The sequence below is a fragment of the Entelurus aequoreus genome, linkage group LG03 (assembly GCF_033978785.1).
Source record: "Entelurus aequoreus isolate RoL-2023_Sb linkage group LG03, RoL_Eaeq_v1.1, whole genome shotgun sequence".
NCBI lineage: Eukaryota > Metazoa > Chordata > Actinopteri > Syngnathiformes > Syngnathidae > Entelurus > Entelurus aequoreus.
In genome coordinates this window covers 5,058,086-5,080,738 of record NC_084733.1, presented here as the reverse complement: position 1 = coordinate 5,080,738, position 22,653 = coordinate 5,058,086, and the positions used below count along the sequence as shown (strand labels likewise).

The 22,653-nt window shown below is 29.3% G+C and overlaps 1 protein-coding gene across 1 annotated transcript in view; it reads right to left on the bottom strand.

Annotated features, from left to right (window-relative positions):
* Positions 1-17,499: 17,499 nt before the first annotated feature.
* Positions 17,500-22,653, bottom strand: part of nkx2.9 (NK2 transcription factor related, locus 9 (Drosophila)) — a 6,780-nt gene continuing 1,626 nt past the window's right edge. The window contains exon 2 of the mRNA XM_062040148.1: positions 17,500-18,032. Coding sequence (XP_061896132.1) covers positions 17,500-18,032 — 533 coding nt within the window. The remainder of the gene's footprint in view (positions 18,033-22,653) is intronic.

Below are 22,653 nucleotides of genomic sequence, written 5' to 3'. Positions count from 1 at the left end.
CCCCCTAGATCATCGCTCACCTCCACCACCCCCTCCACGAAGGCGTGCTCCACAACCCCCCAGCCATACTTCACCTTTCTCACGCCAACCCCTTACACGCCCTCAACGTCCACCTTCAGTAGTTCGTCCCAGCTCTGACGCTGCTCACTCCCCCTCCCCCTTACGGCAAACCCCGCCTCGCCCTGACAGCAGTCCTGAATATTTCTGATACAGAAAAGGGTTCAGCAGTAGACCACATTATCAGCTGGGCCCAAGGTTGCCTACATCAAATCATGGCACCTTCTACATCCCTGTTGTGACTACCAAGAGAGTAAACATTGGGAAACTTAGCCACCCTGCTAACCTAAACAATCTCATTCCTATTATCTCCAAATCAAAGCCAACATCGAAGCCTGTCAATAACACCATCAGGATGGGTCTGCTCAATGTCAGGTCTCTGAATAGCAAATCATTTTTAGTCAATGATTTTATTAGCACTTCTAAACTTGACTTTATGTTTTTAACTGAAACATGGCTGGAACAAAATAACAGTGCAAGCATTCTGATCGAGACAGCACCCCCCAACTATAACTTCATTGATATATGTAGATCGGGGAAAAGAGGTGGAGGGGTTGCTGCTATATTTAAAAACATGTTTCAGGGGAAACAGATGTCACTCGGTGAGTTTACATCATTTGAATACCTGTGTGCTGTGTTGAAATGCTCTCCCAAAATTCTCTTGTTAATTATCTACAGGCCACCTAAATATTCTGCAAATTTTTTTGATGATTTTACTGAACTATTGTCTAGCATCTCCACTGACTTTGACTGCCTGGTTATAACTGGTGATTTTAATTTTCATATTGACGATTTAAATGACAAGGGCGCAAAAGAACTTTTTACTATTTTAGACACATTTGAACTGTCTCAACATGTGAAAGAGGCTACACATTATAAGGGACACACCCTGGACCTGATTATCACAAAAGGTCTCAATGTTTCTGATGTTCTTGTGATTGATCCTTCATTGTCTGATCATTTCTGTGTTTTCTTTAATATTTCTGTAATTCCGGACACACAAACAGAATCAAAGAATGTCAAAAAGCGGTACATACATGAACATGCTAATGTCCTCTTTAAAAACGCCATCTCCTCACTACCACCTCTAAACCCATGTCATGCTGATGATCTTGTAAGCAACTTTAATTCCAAAATTGTGAATATCATAGATATCATTGCACCTGTTACAGTTAAAACGATTTCTGGCAAGCAAAAGGCACCCTGGAGAAAATCTGCTGCTGTAACAGCCCAGAGAAGAGAGTGCAGGAAGGCTGAACGAATCTGGCGGAATACAAAACTTCATATTCACCATGACATCTATAAAGAGAGCCTCCAGGCCTACAATTTAGTCTTAAAAAGTGCTAGAGAAACATTCTTCTCCAATATCATAAACAGCAACACAAATAAGGCCAAAACCCTATTCACAATCGTTGACAGACTGACTAAACCCCCAACACAAATACCAGCCGAACTCCATTCCACGCAGAAATGCAATGACTTTGCATTCTTTTATACTGATAAAATTGAAGGCATCAGACGCACCATCAATATCTCAAGTAAAAAAGTTGGATCACCACCCCATTTAGGCAAAAGTAACACAGCAATGATGGCAAGCTTTAATGCCATAGACTCTAAAATTCTAGTGGAAACGGTGACAGCTCTAAAGTCATCCACCTGCTGCCTTGATGTTTTACCTACCAACTTCTTTAAGAATGTTTTTGACTGCCTATCAACAGACATCTTGCAAATAGTTAATAATTCTATTAAATCGGGCAATTTCCCGAAGGCTTTCAAAACTGCAGTCATTAAACCTCTTCTAAAAAAGCAGAGCCTAGATGCCTCTGTCATCAACAACTACAGACCAATTTCAAATCTACCATTCATAAGTAAAATAATTGAGAAAGTTGTCCTCCAACAACTAAATCACTTCTTGGCTTCTACTGGCTGCCACAACAACTTCCAGTCAGGATTTCGACCTCTTCGTAGCACAGAGACGGCCCTTCTTCAAGTTATAAATGACATCCGTCTAAACACAGACTCTGGCAAAACTTCAGTATTAATGCTTTTGGACCTCAGTGCTGCATTTGACACTGTCGACCACTCAATACTTTTGGACAGGTTGGAAAACTGGGTGGGGATCTCAGGCACAGTTTTAAGCTGGTTCAAGTCATATCTACAAGATAGGAACTATTTTGTTTCCATTGGTGACTTTGTATCAGAACCAACCAACGTAACGTGTGGAGTCCCCCAAGGTTCAATCTTGGGGCCGACTTTATTTAACATCTATATGCTCCCACTAGGACAAATCATGCAAAATAATAACATTGACCATCATTGCTATGCCGATGACACCCAAATCTATGTAGCGCTATCACCAAATGACTATCGCCCCATAGATCTTCTGTGCCAGTGCATTGAGCAAGTCAAACACTGGATGTGCCAAAATTTCCTACAACTAAATGAAGATAAAACTGAGATAATTGTTTTTGGTGCTAAAAAAGAAAGGTTTAAAGTCATCCAACACCTTCAATCACTGTCCCTGAAAACCTCAAATAAAGCCAGAAATCTTGGGGTTATTTTAGATTCTGATTTACATTTCGACAGTCACATCAAATCAGTAACAAAATCGGCCTACTATCACCTCAAAAATGTAAAAAGACTTAGAGGGCTCATGTCAGCTCAAGACTTAGAAAAACTTGTACATGCCTTTATTACCAGTAGGCTAGACTATTGTAATGGTCTCCTTGCAGGTCTTCCCAAAAAAACTGTCAGGCAGCTACAGCTTGTTCAGAACGCTGCTGCTAGAGTTCTAACAAAGACCAAAAAATGTGAGCACATTACACCAATTCTTAAATCCTTACATTGGCTCCCTGTACATCAGAGAATAGATTTCAAAATCCTCCTGCTCACATATAAATCACTACATGGTCTAGGGCCCAAGTATATCACTGATATGCTCCCACTATATACGCCCTCTAGATCACTAAGATCTTCTGAGACCAATCTGTTAGCGGTTCCAAGAGTAAACTCAAATCAAGGGAGATCATCATTCAGTCACTATGCAACACATAGCTGGAATAAACTTCCTGAAGATGTCAGACTCTCCCCAACTCTCACTACTTTTAAAACTAGACTGAAGACTTTTATGTTCACCTTAGCTTTCAGCTAAATCTTTTAATCTTTTAACTTTTAACGTCTGCACTGTTTTTATTTTTATTGTCTGCATTTTAATTTTGCTTTTATTTTCTTTCATTTCACTTTGTTGTCTGTGAAGCACTTTGAGTCTGCCTTGTGTATGAAAAGCGCTATACAAATAAAGTTGCCTTGCCTTGCCTTGCCTAAAAATGTCCACTGTAGTGGACATTTTTAAATAATGTGTACAAATGTCCACTGTAATGGACATTTTTACATACTTATAGTTTGTACAAATGTCCACTGTAAAGGACATGTTTACATACTCATAGTTTGTACAAATGTCCACTGTAATGGACATGTTTACATACTTATAGTTTGTACAAATGTCCACTGTAATGGACATTTTTACATACTTAAGTTTGTACAAATGTCCACTGTAGTGGACATTTTTACATACTTATAGTTTGTACAAATGTTCACTGTAATAGACATTTTTACATACTTAAGTTTGTATAAATGTCCACTGTTGTGGACATTTAAAAAACAATAAAAAAGTTTGTACAAATGTCCACTGTAATGGATATTTTTACATACTTAAGTTCGTACAAATGTCCACTGTAATGGACATTTTTACATACTTAAGTTTGTACAAATGTCCACTGTAGTGGACATTTTTAAAAAATGTGTACAAATGTCCACTGTAATGGACATTTTTACATACTTATAGTTTGTACAAATGTCCACTGTAGTGGACATTTTTACATACTTATAGTTTGTACAAATGTCCACTGTAATGGACATTTTTACATACTTATAGTTTGTACAAATGTCCACTGTAATGGACATTTTTACATACTTATAGTTTGTACAAATGTCCACTGTAATAGACATTTTTACAGACTTAAGTTTGTACAAATATCCACTGTAGTGGACATTTAAAAAACAAAAAAAAAGTTTTTACAAATGTCCACTGTAATGGACATTTTTACATACTTAAGTTTGTACAAATGTCCACTGTAGTGGACATTTAAAACAAATGTGTACAAATGTCCACTGTAATGGACATTTTTACAAACTTATAGTTTGTACAAATGTCCACTGTAATGGACATTTTTACATACTTATAGTTTGTACAAATGTCCACTGTAGTGGACATTTTTACATACTTATAGTTTGTACAAATGTCCACTGTAATGGACATTTTTACATACTTATAGTTTGTACAAATGTCCACTGTAATGGACATTTTTACATACTTATAGTTTGTACAAATGTCCACTGTAATAGACATTTTTACAGACTTAAGTTTGTACAAATATCCACTGTAGTGGACATTTAAAAAACAAAAAAAAAGTTTTTACAAATGTCCACTGTAATGGACATTTTTACATACTTAAGTTTGTACAAATGTCCACTGTAGTGGACATTTAAAACAAATGTGTACAAATGTCCACTGTAATGGACATTTTTACAAACTTATAGTTTGTACAAATGTCCACTGTAATGGACATGTTTACATACTTATAGTTTGTACAAATTTCCACTGTAATGGATATTTTTACATACTTAAGTTTGTACAAATGTCCACTACAGTGGGCATTTTTACATACTTATAGTTTGTACAAATGCCCACTGTAGTGGACATTTTTACATACTTATAGTTTGTACAAATGTCCACTGTAATGGACAATTTTACATACTTAAGTTTGTGCAAATGTCCACTGTAATGGACATTTGTACATACTTATAGTTTGTACAAATGTCCACTGTAGTGGACATTTAAAAAAAAAAGTTTGTACAAATGTTTACTGTAATGGACATTTTTACATACTTAAGTTTGTACAAATGTCCACTGTAATGGACATTTTTACATACTTAAGTTTGTACAAATGTCCACTGTAATGGACATTTTTACATACTTAAGTTTGTACAAATGTCCACTGTAATGGACATTTTTACATACTTAAGTTTGTACAAATGTCCACTGTAGTGGACATTTTTAAAGAAAGTTTGTACAAATGTCCACTGTAATGGACATTTTTACATACTTAAGTTTGTACAAATGTCCACTGTAATGGACATTTTTACATACTTATAATTTGTACAAATGTCCACTGTAATGGACAATTTTACATACTTAAGTTTGTACAAATGTCCACTGTAATGGACATTTGTACATACTTATAGTTTGTACAAATGTCCACTGCAGTGGACATTTAAAAAAAAAAGTTTGTACAAATGTCCACTGTAATGGACATTTTTACATAAGTTTGTACAAATGTCCACTGTAATGGACATTTTTACATAATTATAGTTTGCACAAATGTCCACTGTAGTGGACATTTTTAAAAAAAAGTTTGTACAAATGTCCACTGTAATGGACATTTTTACATACTTAAATTTGTACAAATGTCCACTGTAATGGACATTTTTAAATACTTAAGTTTGTACAAATGTCCACTGTAATGGACATTTTTACATACTTAAGTTTGTACAAATGTCCACTGTAGTAGACATTTTTTTAAAAAGTTTGTACAAATGTCCACTGTAATGGACATTTTTACATACTTAAGTTTGTAAAAATGTCCACTGTAATGGACATTTTTACATACTTATAATTTGTACAAATGTCCACTGTAATGGACAATTTTACATACTTAAGTTTGTACAAATGTCCACTGTAATGGACATTTGTACATACTTATAGTTTGTACAAATGTCCACTGTAGTGGACATTTAAAAAAAAAAGTTTGTACAAATGTCCACTGTAATGGACATTTTTACATACTTAAGTTTGTACAAATGTCCACTGTAATGGACATTTTTACATACTTATAGTTTGTACAAATGTCCACTGTAATGAACATGTTTACATACTTAAGTTTGTACAAATGTCCACTGTAGTGGACATTTTTACATACTTAAGTTTGTACAAATATCCACTGTAATGGACATTCTTATAAACTTAAGTTTGTAAAAAATGTCCACCTTATTGGACATTTAAAAAACAAATCGTACAAATTTCCACTGTAGTAGACATTAAAAAAAAAATGTTTGTGCGAATGTCCACTGTAATGGACATTTTTACATACTTAAGTTTGTACAAATGTCCACTGTAATGGACATTTTTGCATACTTATAGTTTTTACAAATGTCCACTGTAATGGACATTTTTACATACTTAAGTTTGTACAAATGTCCACTGTAATGGACATTCTTACAAACTTAAATTTGTACAAATGTCCACCCTATTGGACATTTAAAAAACAAATCGTACAAATTTCCCCTGTAGTAGACATTAAAAAAAAAAAAAAAATTGTACAAATGTCCACTGTAATGGACATTTTTGCATATTTATAGTTTGTACAAATGTCCACTGTAATGGACATTTTTACATACTTAAGTTCGTACAAATGTCCACTGTAATGGACATTTTTACATACTTAAGTTTGTACAAATGTCCACTGTAATGGACATTTTTACATACTTAAGTTTGTACAAATGTCCACTGTAGTGGACATTTTTAAAGAAAGTTTGTACAAATGTCCACTGTAATGGACATTTTTACATACTTAAGTTTGTACAAATGTCCACTGTAATGGACATTTTTACATACTTATAATTTGTACAAATGTCCACTGTAATGGACAATTTTACATACTTAAGTTTGTACAAATGTCCACTGTAATGGACATTTGTACATACTTATAGTTTGTACAAATGTCCACTGTAGTGGACATTTTAAAAAAAAAGTTTGTACAAATGTCCACTGTAATGGACATTTTTACATACTTAAGTTTGTACAAATGTCCACTGTAATGGACATTTTTACATACTTATAGTTTGTACAAATGTCCACTGTAATGAACATGTTTACATACTTAAGTTTGTACAAATGTCCACTGTAGTGGACATTTTTACATACTTAAGTTTGTACAAATATCCACTGTAATGGACATTCTTATAAACTTAAGTTTGTAAAAAATGTCCACCTTATTGGACATTTAAAAAACAAATCGTACAAATTTCCACTGTAGTAGACATTAAAAAAAAAAAATGTTTGTGCGAATGTCCACTGTAATGGACATTTTTACATACTTAAGTTTGTACAAATGTCCACTGTAATGGACATTTTTGCATACTTATAGTTTTTACAAATGTCCACTGTAATGGACATTTTTACATACTTAAGTTTGTACAAATGTCCACTGTAATGGACATTCTTACAAACTTAAATTTGTACAAATGTCCACCCTATTGGACATTTAAAAAACAAATCGTACAAATTTCCCCTGTAGTAGACATTAAAAAAAAAAAAAAAATTGTACAAATGTCCACTGTAATGGACATTTTTGCATATTTATAGTTTGTACAAATGTCCACTGTAATGGACATTTTTACATACTTAAGTTCGTACAAATGTCCACTGTAATGGACATTTTTACATACTTAAGTTTGTACAAATGTCCACTGTAATGGACATTTTTACATACTTAAGTTTGTACAAATGTCCACTGTAGTGGACATTTTTAAAGAAAGTTTGTACAAATGTCCACTGTAATGGACATTTTTACATACTTAAGTTTGTACAAATGTCCACTGTAATGGACATTTTTACATACTTATAATTTGTACAAATGTCCACTGTAATGGACAATTTTACATACTTAAGTTTGTACAAATGTCCACTGTAATGGACATTTGTACATACTTATAGTTTGTACAAATGTCCACTGCAGTGGACATTTTTAAAAAAAAGTTTGTACAAATGTCCACTGTAATGGACATTTTTACATAAGTTTGTACAAATGTCCACTGTAATGGACATTTTTACATAATTATAGTTTGCACAAATGTCCACTGTAATGGACAATTTTACATACTTAAGTTTGTACAAATGTCCACTGTAATGGACATTTGTACATACTTATAGTTTGTACAAATGTCCACTGTAGTGGACATTTTAAAAAAAAAGTTTGTACAAATGTCCACTGTAATGGACATTTTTACATACTTAAGTTTGTACAAATGTCCACTGTAATGGACATTTTTACATACTTATAGTTTGTACAAATGTCCACTGTAATGAACATGTTTACATACTTAAGTTTGTACAAATGTCCACTGTAGTGGACATTTTTACATACTTAAGTTTGTACAAATATCCACTGTAATGGACATTCTTATAAACTTAAGTTTGTAAAAAATGTCCACCTTATTGGACATTTAAAAAACAAATCGTACAAATTTCCACTGTAGTAGACATTAAAAAAAAAAAATGTTTGTGCGAATGTCCACTGTAATGGACATTTTTACATACTTAAGTTTGTACAAATGTCCACTGTAATGGACATTTTTGCATACTTATAGTTTTTACAAATGTCCACTGTAATGGACATTTTTACATACTTAAGTTTGTACAAATGTCCACTGTAATGGACATTCTTACAAACTTAAATTTGTACAAATGTCCACCCTATTGGACATTTAAAAAACAAATCGTACAAATTTCCCCTGTAGTAGACATTAAAAAAAAATAAAAAAATTGTACAAATGTCCACTGTAATGGACATTTTTGCATATTTATAGTTTGTACAAATGTCCACTGTAATGGACATTTTTACATACTTAAGTTCGTACAAATGTCCACTGTAATGGACATTTTTACATACTTAAGTTTGTACAAATGTCCACTGTAATGGACATTTTTACATACTTAAGTTTGTACAAATGTCCACTGTAGTGGACATTTTTAAAGAAAGTTTGTACAAATGTCCACTGTAATGGACATTTTTACATACTTAAGTTTGTACAAATGTCCACTGTAATGGACATTTTTACATACTTATAATTTGTACAAATGTCCACTGTAATGGACAATTTTACATACTTAAGTTTGTACAAATGTCCACTGTAATGGACATTTGTACATACTTATAGTTTGTACAAATGTCCACTGCAGTGGACATTTTTAAAAAAAAGTTTGTACAAATGTCCACTGTAATGGACATTTTTACATAAGTTTGTACAAATGTCCACTGTAATGGACATTTTTACATAATTATAGTTTGCACAAATGTCCACTGTAATGGACAATTTTACATACTTAAGTTTGTACAAATGTCCACTGTAATGGACATTTGTACATACTTATAGTTTGTACAAATGTCCACTGTAGTGGACATTTAAAAAAAAAAAGTTTGTACAAATGTCCACTGTAATGGACATTTTTACATACTTAAATTTGTACAAATGTCCACTGTAATGGACATTTTTAAATACTTAAGTTTGTACAAATGTCCACTGTAATGGACATTTTTACATACTTAAGTTTGTAAAAATGTCCACTGTAATGGACATTTTTACATACTTATAATTTGTACAAATGTCCACTGTAATGGACAATTTTACATACTTAAGTTTGTACAAATGTCCACTGTAATGGACATTCGTACATACTTATAGTTTGTACAAATGTCCACTGTAGTGGACATTTAAAAAAAAAAGTTTGTACAAATGTCCACTGTAATGGACATTTTTACATACTTAAATTTGTACAAATGTCCACTGTAATGGACATTTTTAAATACTTAAGTTTGTACAAATGTCCACTGTAATGGACATTTTTACATACTTAAGTTTGTAAAAATGTCCACTGTAGTAGACATTTTTTAAAAAAGTTTGTACAAATGTCCACTGTAATGGACATTTTTACATACTTAAGTTTGTAAAAATGTCCACTGTAATGGACATTTTTACATACTTATAATTTGTACAAATGTCCACTGTAATGGACAATTTTACATACTTAAGTTTGTACAAATGTCCACTGTAATGGACATTTGTACATACTTATAGTTTGTACAAATGTCCACTGTAGTGGACATTTAAAAAAAAAAGTTTGTACAAATGTCCACTGTAATGGACATTTTTACATACTTAAATTTGTACAAATGTCCACTGTAATGGACATTTTTAAATACTTAAGTTTGTACAAATGTCCACTGTAATGGACATTTTTACATACTTAAGTTTGTAAAAATGTCCACTGTAGTAGACATTTTTTAAAAAAGTTTGTACAAATGTCCACTGTAATGGACATTTTTACATACTTAAGTTTGTAAAAATGTCCACTGTAATGGACATTTTTACATACTTATAATTTGTACAAATGTCCACTGTAATGGACATTTTTAAATACTTAAGTTTGTACAAATGTCCACTGTAATGGACATTTTTACATACTTAAGTTTGTACAAATGTCCACTGTAATGGACATTTTTACATACTTAAGTTTGTACAAATGTCCACTGTAGTGGACATTTTTAAAGAAAGTTTGTACAAATGTCCACTGTAATGGACATTTTTACATACTTAAGTTTGTACAAATGTCCACTGTAATGGACATTTTTACATACTTATAATTTGTACAAATGTCCACTGTAATGGACAATTTTACATACTTAAGTTTGTACAAATGTCCACTGTAATGGACATTTGTACATACTTATAGTTTGTACAAATGTCCACTGTAGTGGACATTTAAAAAAAAAAGTTTGTACAAATGTCCACTGTAATGGACATTTTTACATACTTAAATTTGTACAAATGTCCACTGTAATGGACATTTTTAAATACTTAAGTTTGTACAAATGTCCACTGTAATGGACATTTTTACATACTTAAGTTTGTAAAAATGTCCACTGTAGTAGACATTTTTTAAAAAAGTTTGTACAAATGTCCACTGTAATGGACATTTTTACATACTTAAGTTTGTAAAAATGTCCACTGTAATGGACATTTTTACATACTTATAATTTGTACAAATGTCCACTGTAATGGACAATTTTACATACTTAAGTTTGTACAAATGTCCACTGTAGTGGAAATTTAAAAAAAAAAGTTTGTACAAATGTCCACTGTAATGGACATTTTTACATACTTAAGTTTGTACAAATGTCCACTGTAATGGACATTTTTACATACTTATAGTTTGTACAAATGTCCACTGTAATGAACATGTTTACATACTTAAGTTTGTACAAATGTCCACTGTAGTGGACATTTTTACATACTTAAGTTTGTACAAATGTCCACTGTTATGGACATTTTTACATACTTAAGTTTGTACAAATATCCACTGTAATGGACATTCTTATAAACTTAAGTTTGTAAAAAATGTCCACCTTATTGGACATTTAAAAAACAAATCGTACAAATTTCCACTGTAGTAGACATTAAAAAAAAAAAATGTTTGTGCGAATGTCCACTGTAATGGACATTTTTACATACTTAAGTTTGTACAAATGTCCACTGTAATGGACATTTTTGCATACTTATAGTTTTTACAAATGTCCACTGTAATGGACATTTTTACATACTTAAGTTTGTACAAATGTCCACTGTAATGGACATTCTTACAAACTTAAATTTGTACAAATGTCCACCCTATTGGACATTTAAAAAACAAATCGTACAAATTTCCCCTGTAGTAGACATTAAAAAAAAAAAAAAAAATTGTACAAATGTCCACTGTAATGGACATTTTTGCATATTTATAGTTTGTACAAATGTCCACTGTAATGGACATTTTTACATACTTAAGTTCGTACAAATGTCCACTGTAATGGACATTTTTACATACTTAAGTTTGTACAAATGTCCACTGTAATGGACATTTTTACATACTTAAGTTTGTACAAATGTCCACTGTAGTGGACATTTTTAAAGAAAGTTTGTACAAATGTCCACTGTAATGGACATTTTTACATACTTAAGTTTGTACAAATGTCCACTGTAATGGACATTTTTACATACTTATAATTTGTACAAATGTCCACTGTAATGGACAATTTTACATACTTAAGTTTGTACAAATGTCCACTGTAATGGACATTTGTACATACTTATAGTTTGTACAAATGTCCACTGCAGTGGACGTTTTAAAAAAAAAGTTTGTACAAATGTCCACTGTAATGGACATTTTTACATAAGTTTGTACAAATGTCCACTGTAATGGACATTTTTACATAATTATAGTTTGCACAAATGTCCACTGTAATGGACAATTTTACATACTTAAGTTTGTACAAATGTCCACTGTAATGGACATTTGTACATACTTATAGTTTGTACAAATGTCCACTGTAGTGGACATTTAAAAAAAAAAGTTTGTACAAATGTCCACTGTAATGGACATTTTTACATACTTAAATTTGTACAAATGTCCACTGTAATGGACATTTTTAAATACTTAAGTTTGTACAAATGTCCACTGTAATGGACATTTTTACATACTTAAGTTTGTACAAATGTCCACTGTAGTGGACATTTTTTAAAAAAGTTTGTACAAATGTCCACTGTAATGGACATTTTTACATACTTAAGTTTGTAAAAATGTCCACTGTAATGGACATTTTTACATACTTATAATTTGTACAAATGTCCACTGTAATGGACAATTTTACATACTTAAGTTTGTACAAATGTCCACTGTAATGGACATTTGTACATACTTATAGTTTGTACAAATGTCCACTGTAGTGGACATTTAAAAAAAAAGTTTGTACAAATGTCCACTGTAATGGACATTTTTACATACTTAAGTTTGTACAAATGTCCACTGTAATGGACATTTTTACATACTTATAGTTTGTACAAATGTCCACTGTAATGAACATGTTTACATACTTAAGTTTGTACAAATGTCCACTGTAGTGGACATTTTTACATACTTAAGTTTGTACAAATGTCCACTGTAATGGACATTTTTACATACTTAAGTTTGTACAAATATCCACTGTAATGGACATTCTTATAAACTTAAGTTTGTAAAAAATGTCCACCTTATTGGACATTTAAAAAACAAATCGTACAAATTTCCACTGTAGTAGACATTAAAAAAAAAAAATGTTTGTGCGAATGTCCACTGTAATGGACATTTTTACATACTTAAGTTTGTACAAATGTCCACTGTAATGGACATTTTTGCATACTTATAGTTTTTACAAATGTCCACTGTAATGGACATTTTTACATACTTAAGTTTGTACAAATGTCCACTGTAATGGACATTCTTACAAACTTAAATTTGTACAAATGTCCACCCTATTGGACATTTAAAAAACAAATCGTACAAATTTCCCCTGTAGTAGACATTAAAAAAAAAAAAAAAATTGTACAAATGTCCACTGTAATGGACATTTTTGCATATTTATAGTTTGTACAAATGTCCACTGTAATGGACATTTTTACATACTTAAGTTCGTACAAATGTCCACTGTAATGGACATTTTTACATACTTAAGTTTGTACAAATGTCCACTGTAATGGACATTTTTACATACTTAAGTTTGTACAAATGTCCACTGTAGTGGACATTTTTAAAGAAAGTTTGTACAAATGTCCACTGTAATGGACATTTTTACATACTTAAGTTTGTACAAATGTCCACTGTAATGGACATTTTTACATACTTATAATTTGTACAAATGTCCACTGTAATGGACAATTTTACATACTTAAGTTTGTACAAATGTCCACTGTAATGGACATTTGTACATACTTATAGTTTGTACAAATGTCCACTGCAGTGGACATTTAAAAAAAAAAGTTTGTACAAATGTCCACTGTAATGGACATTTTTACATAAGTTCTTACAAATGTCCACTGTAATGGACATTTTTACATAATTATAGTTTGCACAAATGTCCACTGTAATGGACAATTTTACATACTTAAGTTTGTACAAATGTCCACTGTAATGGACATTTGTACATACTTATAGTTTGTACAAATGTCCACTGTAGTGGACATTTAAAAAAAAAAGTTTGTACAAATGTCCACTGTAATGGACATTTTTACATACTTAAATTTGTACAAATGTCCACTGTAATGGACATTTTTAAATACTTAAGTTTGTACAAATGTCCACTGTAATGGACATTTTTACATACTTAAGTTTGTACAAATGTCCACTGTAGTGGACATTTTTTTAAAAAGTTTGTACAAATGTCCACTGTAATGGACATTTTTACATACTTAAGTTTGTAAAAATGTCCACTGTAATGGACATTTTTACATACTTATAATGTGTACAAATGTCCACTGTAATGGACAATTTTACATACTTAAGTTTGTACAAATGTCCACTGTAATGGACATTTGTACATACTTATAGTTTGTACAAATGTCCACTGTAGTGGACATTTAAAAAAAAAAGTTTGTACAAATGTCCACTGTAATGGACATTTTTACATACTTAAGTTTGTACAAATGTCCACTGTAATGGACATTTTTACATACTTATAGTTTGTACAAATGTCCACTGTAATGAACATGTTTACATACTTAAGTTTGTACAAATGTCCACTGTAGTGGACATTTTTACATACTTAAGTTTGTACAAATGTCCACTGTAATGGACATTTTTACATACTTAAGTTTGTACAAATATCCACTGTAATGGACATTCTTATAAACTTAAGTTTGTAAAAAATGTCCACCTTATTGGACATTTAAAAAACAAATCGTACAAATTTCCACTGTAGTAGACATTAAAAAAAAAAAATGTTTGTGCGAATGTCCACTGTAATGGACATTTTTACATACTTAAGTTTGTACAAATGTCCACTGTAATGGACATTTTTGCATACTTATAGTTTTTACAAATGTCCACTGTAATGGACATTTTTACATACTTAAGTTTGTACAAATGTCCACTGTAATGGACATTCTTACAAACTTAAATTTGTACAAATGTCCACCCTATTGGACATTTAAAAAACAAATCGTACAAATTTCCCCTGTAGTAGACATTAAAAAAAAAAAAAAATTGTACAAATGTCCACTGTAATGGACATTTTTGCATATTTATAGTTTGTACAAATGTCCACTGTAATGGACATTTTTACATACTTAAGTTCGTACAAATGTCCACTGTAATGGACATTTTTACATACTTAAGTTTGTACAAATGTCCACTGTAATGGACATTTTTACATACTTAAGTTTGTACAAATGTCCACTGTAGTGGACATTTTTAAAGAAAGTTTGTACAAATGTCCACTGTAATGGACATTTTTACATACTTAAGTTTGTACAAATGTCCACTGTAATGGACATTTTTACATACTTATAATTTGTACAAATGTCCACTGTAATGGACAATTTTACATACTTAAGTTTGTACAAATGTCCACTGTAATGGACATTTGTACATACTTATAGTTTGTACAAATGTCCACTGCAGTGGACATTTAAAAAAAAAAGTTTGTACAAATGTCCACTGTAATGGACATTTTTACATAAGTTTGTACAAATGTCCACTGTAATGGACATTTTTACATAATTATAGTTTGCACAAATGTCCACTGTAATGGACAATTTTACATACTTAAGTTTGTACAAATGTCCACTGTAATGGACATTTGTACATACTTATAGTTTGTACAAATGTCCACTGTAGTGGACATTTAAAAAAAAAAGTTTGTACAAATGTCCACTGTAATGGACATTTTTACATACTTAAATTTGTACAAATGTCCACTGTAATGGACATTTTTAAATACTTAAGTTTGTACAAATGTCCACTGTAATGGACATTTTTACATACTTAAGTTTGTACAAATGTCCACTGTAGTGGACATTTTTTTAAAAAGTTTGTACAAATGTCCACTGTAATGGACATTTTTACATACTTAAGTTTGTAAAAATGTCCACTGTAATGGACATTTTTACATACTTATAATGTGTACAAATGTCCACTGTAATGGACAATTTTACATACTTAAGTTTGTACAAATGTCCACTGTAATGGACATTTGTACATACTTATAGTTTGTACAAATGTCCACTGTAGTGGACATTTAAAAAAAAAAGTTTGTACAAATGTCCACTGTAATGGACATTTTTACATACTTAAGTTTGTACAAATGTCCACTGTAATGGACATTTTTACATACTTATAGTTTGTACAAATGTCCACTGTAATGAACATGTTTACATACTTAAGTTTGTACAAATGTCCACTGTAGTGGACATTTTTACATACTTAAGTTTGTACAAATGTCCACTGTAATGGACATTTTTACATACTTAAGTTTGTACAAATATCCACTGTAATGGACATTCTTATAAACTTAAGTTTGTAAAAAATGTCCACCTTATTGGACATTTAAAAAACAAATCGTACAAATTTCCACTGTAGTAGACATTAAAAAAAAAAAATGTTTGTGCGAATGTCCACTGTAATGGACATTTTTACATACTTAAGTTTGTACAAATGTCCACTGTAATGGACATTTTTGCATACTTATAGTTTTTACAAATGTCCACTGTAATGGACATTTTTACATACTTAAGTTTGTACAAATGTCCACTGTAATGGACATTCTTACAAACTTAAATTTGTACAAATGTCCACCCTATTGGACATTTAAAAAACAAATCGTACAAATTTCCACTGTAGTAGACATTAAAAAAAAAAAAAAAATTGTACAAATGTCCACTGTAATGGACATTTTTGCATATTTATAGTTTGTACAAATGTCCACTGTAATGGACATTTTTGCATACTTATAGACAAAACAAATGTCCACTACAGTGGACATTTGTTTTTGGTTCATTTATGTTGTCAAAGTCACAAAAATGGTGGCGAAAAATAAGCGGTTATGCGAAAATACACTCGTCAACTGTGATGGACATTTTCTTGAAATAATGCGGCAAAGTGTCAAGCAGCACACTGTAAATATGAATGTAGAAAATATTTATTTATACTTTTCCTTCACAAAAGAAATATAAAACTCCAAAGGTTATCCACTTTGAAGGCAAGCTAAGTGTACAATATGATTTGTGGATATAAAATATTGAACTTCTACTTTCTACAATTTCAAACACAATCACAGGAACGTGTCAACAAATACAAAAATGTGCAAAAATGTCATCTTCTACCGTCTAAAAGTTGCTGCTTTGCTGGGCGCTTGCTTGCTTGCTTGGTTGCTTGGTTTGCTGCTTGGTTGGTTGGTTGGTTGGTTGGTTGGTTGCTTGGTTGCTTGGTTGGTTGGTTGGTTGGTTGGTTGGTTGGTTGCTTGGTTGGTTGGTTGCTTGCTTGCTTGCTTGCTTGCTTGCTTGGTTGCTTGGTTGCTTGGTTGCTTGGTTGCTTGGTTGCTTGCTTGGTTGGTTGGTTGGTTGGTTGGTTGGTTGCTTGGTTGCTTGCTTGGTTGGTTGCTTGCTTGCTTGCTTGGTTGCTTGGTTGCTTGGTTGCTTGGTTGGTTGGTTGCTTGGTTGGTTGCTTGGTTGGTTGGTTGGTCGGTGCGAGCAAAGACTTCACTTGAAGGAAGAAAGGTGGAGCACGTTGCTCCACAAGTCCGTCCAAGAGGCTGCGGGTTTCTGAAGGTTCTGGTAGCGAGGAGGAAGAGCGTGCTGCAAGGACTGGTAGGTCAGAGCCGGGAAGTGGATCCGAGGATGCGTGGATCTCTCCAAGCAGGCCTGGAAGGACTTGCCGTCCCGAACCAGAACCGGCACCACCACCCTGCGCAACATGGGGGGGTGCACCATCTCCAGGTCCAACAGCGCCCCTTCAGCCCGGCCCCTCTTCATCTTGTAGCGGTGGTTCTGGAACCAGATCTTGACCTGAGTGGGAGTCAGGCAGAGGATGCGGGCCAGGTGCTCTCTCTCCGGGCCGGACAAGTAGCGCTGCTGGCGGAACCGGCGCTCCAGCTCCAGGGTTTGGGCCTTGGAGAAAAGAACTCGCCGCTTTTTGTTCTTCTTCGCCGCGTCCGAAGCTTCGACTTCTGCCGACGCTTCGTGCGGCTCGGTGGAGTCCGGAGACGCTTCCAGGCTGCTGGCCTCGTCCCAGGCTGGAACAGAACCACATGGACCTTTAGGCTCTTCATGTCAGGACTACACAATATGCAATTAATAAGTATGTAATAAAGCTAAGTCATTTAAGTCAACTAGTCGTAACTAAATACAAATGCAGTTAAAGAAGTAAAATAAAATTAGAAAAAAATCAATGAAATAAGTATATGTGGAAAAATGCATTTAAATAAGTAATAAACCTAAGTAAATTAATTTAATTATATCATAACTAAAATAAGAAATAAAGTTAAACAGGTATAATGAGTAAAATAAAAATATATAGTTAAGTAATTATGAGTAAAAAAATAAAATTAAACTAGTTAAATAGTTATGTAATAAAACTATTATGAATTATGGCATAACTAAAATTTTAAAAAAAATACAGTTAAATAGGTATAAAGAGCAATATAAAGATATATAATCAAATAGTTATAAATAAAGTAAAAAATTAAACTATTTAAATAATTATGTAATAAAACTAGGTAAATTAAGTCAATTATATCATAACTAAAATAAAACAAATACAGTTAAAAAGTATGAGTAAAATACAAAATTATATGGCTGGATAATTATAAGTTAAATAAAATTAAAAACTAGTTCAATAATTATGAAAAACTAAGTAAATTAAGTAAAATTATGTCATAACTAAATAAAAAAATACAGTTAATTAGGTATTTCGCCACACATAGTGTGTGTGACAATCATTAGTACTTTAACTTTAACTTTAATAATGAATAAAATAAAAAAAAGATATAATTAGATAATTATAAATAAAATAAAATTAACAATAATTATGAAAAAACTAAGTAAATTCAGTAAAATTATGTCATAACTAAAATAAGAAATACAGTTGAACAGGTATAATGAGTAAAATAAAAATATATAATTAAGTAATTATGAGTAAAACATTTTAAAACTAGTTAAATAGTTATGTAATAACACTAAATTAATTAAGTGAATTATGCCATAACTAAAATTTAAAAAAAAATACAGTTAAATAGGTATAAAGAGCAATATAAAGATATATAATCAAATAGTTATAAGTAAAGTAAAAAATTTAACTATTTAAATAATTATGTAATAAAACTAGGTAAATTAAGTCAATTATATCATAACCAAAATAAAACAAATACAGTTAAAAAAGTATGAGTAAAATACAAAATTATATAACTAGATAATTATAAGTAAAATAAAATTAAAAACTAGTTAAATAATTATGAAAAACTAAGTAAATTAAGTAAAATGATGTCATAACTAATTAAAAAATACAGTTAATTAGGTATTTCGCCACACATAGTGTGTGTGACAATCATTGGTACTTTAACTTTAATAATGAATAAAATGAAAAAAGATATAATTAGATAATAATAAATAAAATAAAATTAACAATAATTATGAAAAAACTAAGTAAATTCAGTAAAATTATGTCATAACTAAAATAAGAAATACAGTTAAACAGGTATAATGAGTAAAATAAAAATATATGATTAAGTAATTAAGAGTAACATTTTTTAAAACTTGTTAAATAGTTATGTAACAAAACTAAATTAATTAAGTGAATTATGGCATAACTAAAATTTTAAAAATAATACAGTTAAATAGGTATAAAGAGCAATATAAAAATATATACTCAAATAGTTATAAGTAAAATAAAAAATTAAACAATTTAAATAATTATGTAATAAAACTAGGTAAATTAAGTCAATTATATCATAACTAAAATAAAACAAATACAGTTAAAAAGTATGAGTAAAATACAAAATTATATAACTAGATAATTATAAGTAAAATAAAATTAATAACTAGTTCAATAATTATGAAAAACTAAGTAAATTAAGTAAAATTATGTCATAACTAAATAAAAAATACAGTTAATTAGGTATTTCGCCACACATAGTGTGTGTGACAATCATTGGTACTTTAACTTTATTTTTAATAATGAATAAAATAAAAAAAAGATATAATTAGATAATTATAAATAAAATAAAATTAACAACTAGTTAAATAATTATGAAAAAACTAAGTAAATTCAGTAAAATTATGTCATCGCTAAAATAAGAAATACAGTTAAACAGGTATAATGAGTAAAATAAAAATATATAATTAAGTAATTATGAGTAAAAAAAATTAAAACTAGTTAAATAGTTATGTAACAAAACTAAATTAATTAAGTGAATTATGGCATAACTCAAATTTAATTTTACAGTTAAATTTAAAATACAGTTAAATAGGTATAAAGAGCAATATAAAAATATATAATCAAATAGTTATAAGTAAAATAAAAAATTAAACTATTTAAATAATTATGTAATAAAACTAGGTAAATTAAGTCAATTATATCATAACTAAAAAAAACAAATACAGTTAAAAAAGTATGAGTAAAATACAAAATTATATAACTAGATAATTATAAGTAAAATAAAATTAAAAACTAGTTAAATAATTATAAAAAACTAAGTAAATTAAGTAAAATTATGTCATAACTAATTAAAAAATACAGTATTTCGCCACACATAGTGTGTGTGTAATAATGAATAAAATAAAAAAAAGATATAATTAAATTATTATAAATAAAATAAAATTAACAACTAATTAAATAATTATGAAAAAACTAAGTAAATTCAGTAAAATTAACATAACTAAAAAAAGAAATACAGTTAAACAGGTATAATGAGTAAAATAAAAATATATGATTAAGTAATTAAGAGTAACATTTTTTAAAACTAGTTAAATAGTTATGTAACAAAACTAAATTAATTAAGTGAATTATGGCATAACTAAAATAAAAAATACATTTAAATAGGTATAAAGAGTAACATACAAATATATAATCAAATAATTATAAGTCAAATAAAAAATAAAACTATTAAAATAATTATGTAATAAAACTAAGTAAATTAAGTCAATTATATCATAACTAAAATACAACAAATAAAGTTAAACAAGTATGAGTAAAATAAAAAAATACATAATTGAATAATTATAAGTAAAATTAAATTAAAAACTAGTTAAATAATTATATGTAAAAAAACAACAACTAAGTAATTGAAGTGAATTATGTCATAACTAAAATTAAAAATACAGTTAAATAGGTACAATGAGTAAAATAAAAAATATATATTAAATAATTATAAGTAAAATAAAATGAAGTACTAGTTAAATAATTATATATAAAAAAACTAAGTAAGTAATTGAAGTGAATTATGTCATAACTAAATTTAAAAAATACAGTTAAATATGTATAAAGAGTAATATAAAAATATATAATCAAATAATTATAAGTAAAATAAAAAATTAAACTATTTAAATAATTATGTAATAAAACTAAGTAAATTAAGTCAATTATATCATAACTAAAATAAAACAAATACAGTTAAACAAGTATGAGTAAAATAAAAAATATATATAATTAAATAATTTTAAGTAAAATAAAATTAACGACTAGTTAAATAATGATATGTAAAAAAACAACTAAGTAATTTAAGTGAATTATGTCATAACTAAAATTCAAAAATACAGTTAAATAGGTATAATGAGTAAAATAAAAAATATATAATTAAATAATTATAAGTAAAATAAAATTAAAAAAAACTAGTTAAATAATTATGAAAAACTGAATAAATTAAGTAAAATTATGTCATAACTAAATTTAAAAAATACAGTTAAATTTGTATAATGATTAAAATAAAAAATACATACTTTAATTAAATAATTATAAGTAAAATGAAATTAACAACTAGTTAAATAAATATGAAAAACTAAGTAAATTAAGTGAATTATGTCATAACTAAATAAAAATACAGTTAAATAGGTATAAAGAGTTATGTAAAATATATAGTAAAATAACTATAAGTAAAATTTGAAAAAAATAATAATAAAAGATAAGTAATTGTGTAATACAACTAAGTAAATGTAATCAATTATGTAATAACTGAATAAGAAATGCCGTAATCTAAGTTATGTAACTAAAATAAACAATAAAATAAAATAATACAGAAAAGAAATATAAGTAAGATTAAAAAACAAATGAAATAGTACATAATAAAACTAAGTAAACTTATGTCATAACTAAATTACAAAAAAAATACAGTTAAACAGGAATAATGAGTAAAATAAAAAATATAGAATTCATTAATTATAAGTAAAAGTAAATTAAAAACTACTTAAATGATTATGAAAAACTAAGTAAATTAAGGGAATGATGTCATAACTAAATTAAAAAATACAGTTAAATAGGTACAAAGAGTAATATAAAAATAGTTAGTTAAGTAACTAAGTAAAATTTGAAAAAATACAATAAAAAAATAGTTAAGTAATTATGTAATAAAACGAAGTAAATTTGATCAATTATGTCATTACTATGTAGAAAAAATGCAGTAAACTAAGTTTTGTAACTAAAATTAAAAATAAAATAAAAGAATGCAGACCAATAAATATAAGTAAAATTAAAAAAACGAATAAATTAGTACATGATAAAACTAAATACAATTATGTCATAACTAAAGAAAAAAAAAAGTTAAGTATGTGACAAAACTAACCAACAAAAAAGTAAGCCAATTAGGCCGTAACACAAGTTAAAAAATAAATGCAACAAAACTAATTAAATTAAGTCAATGTCAC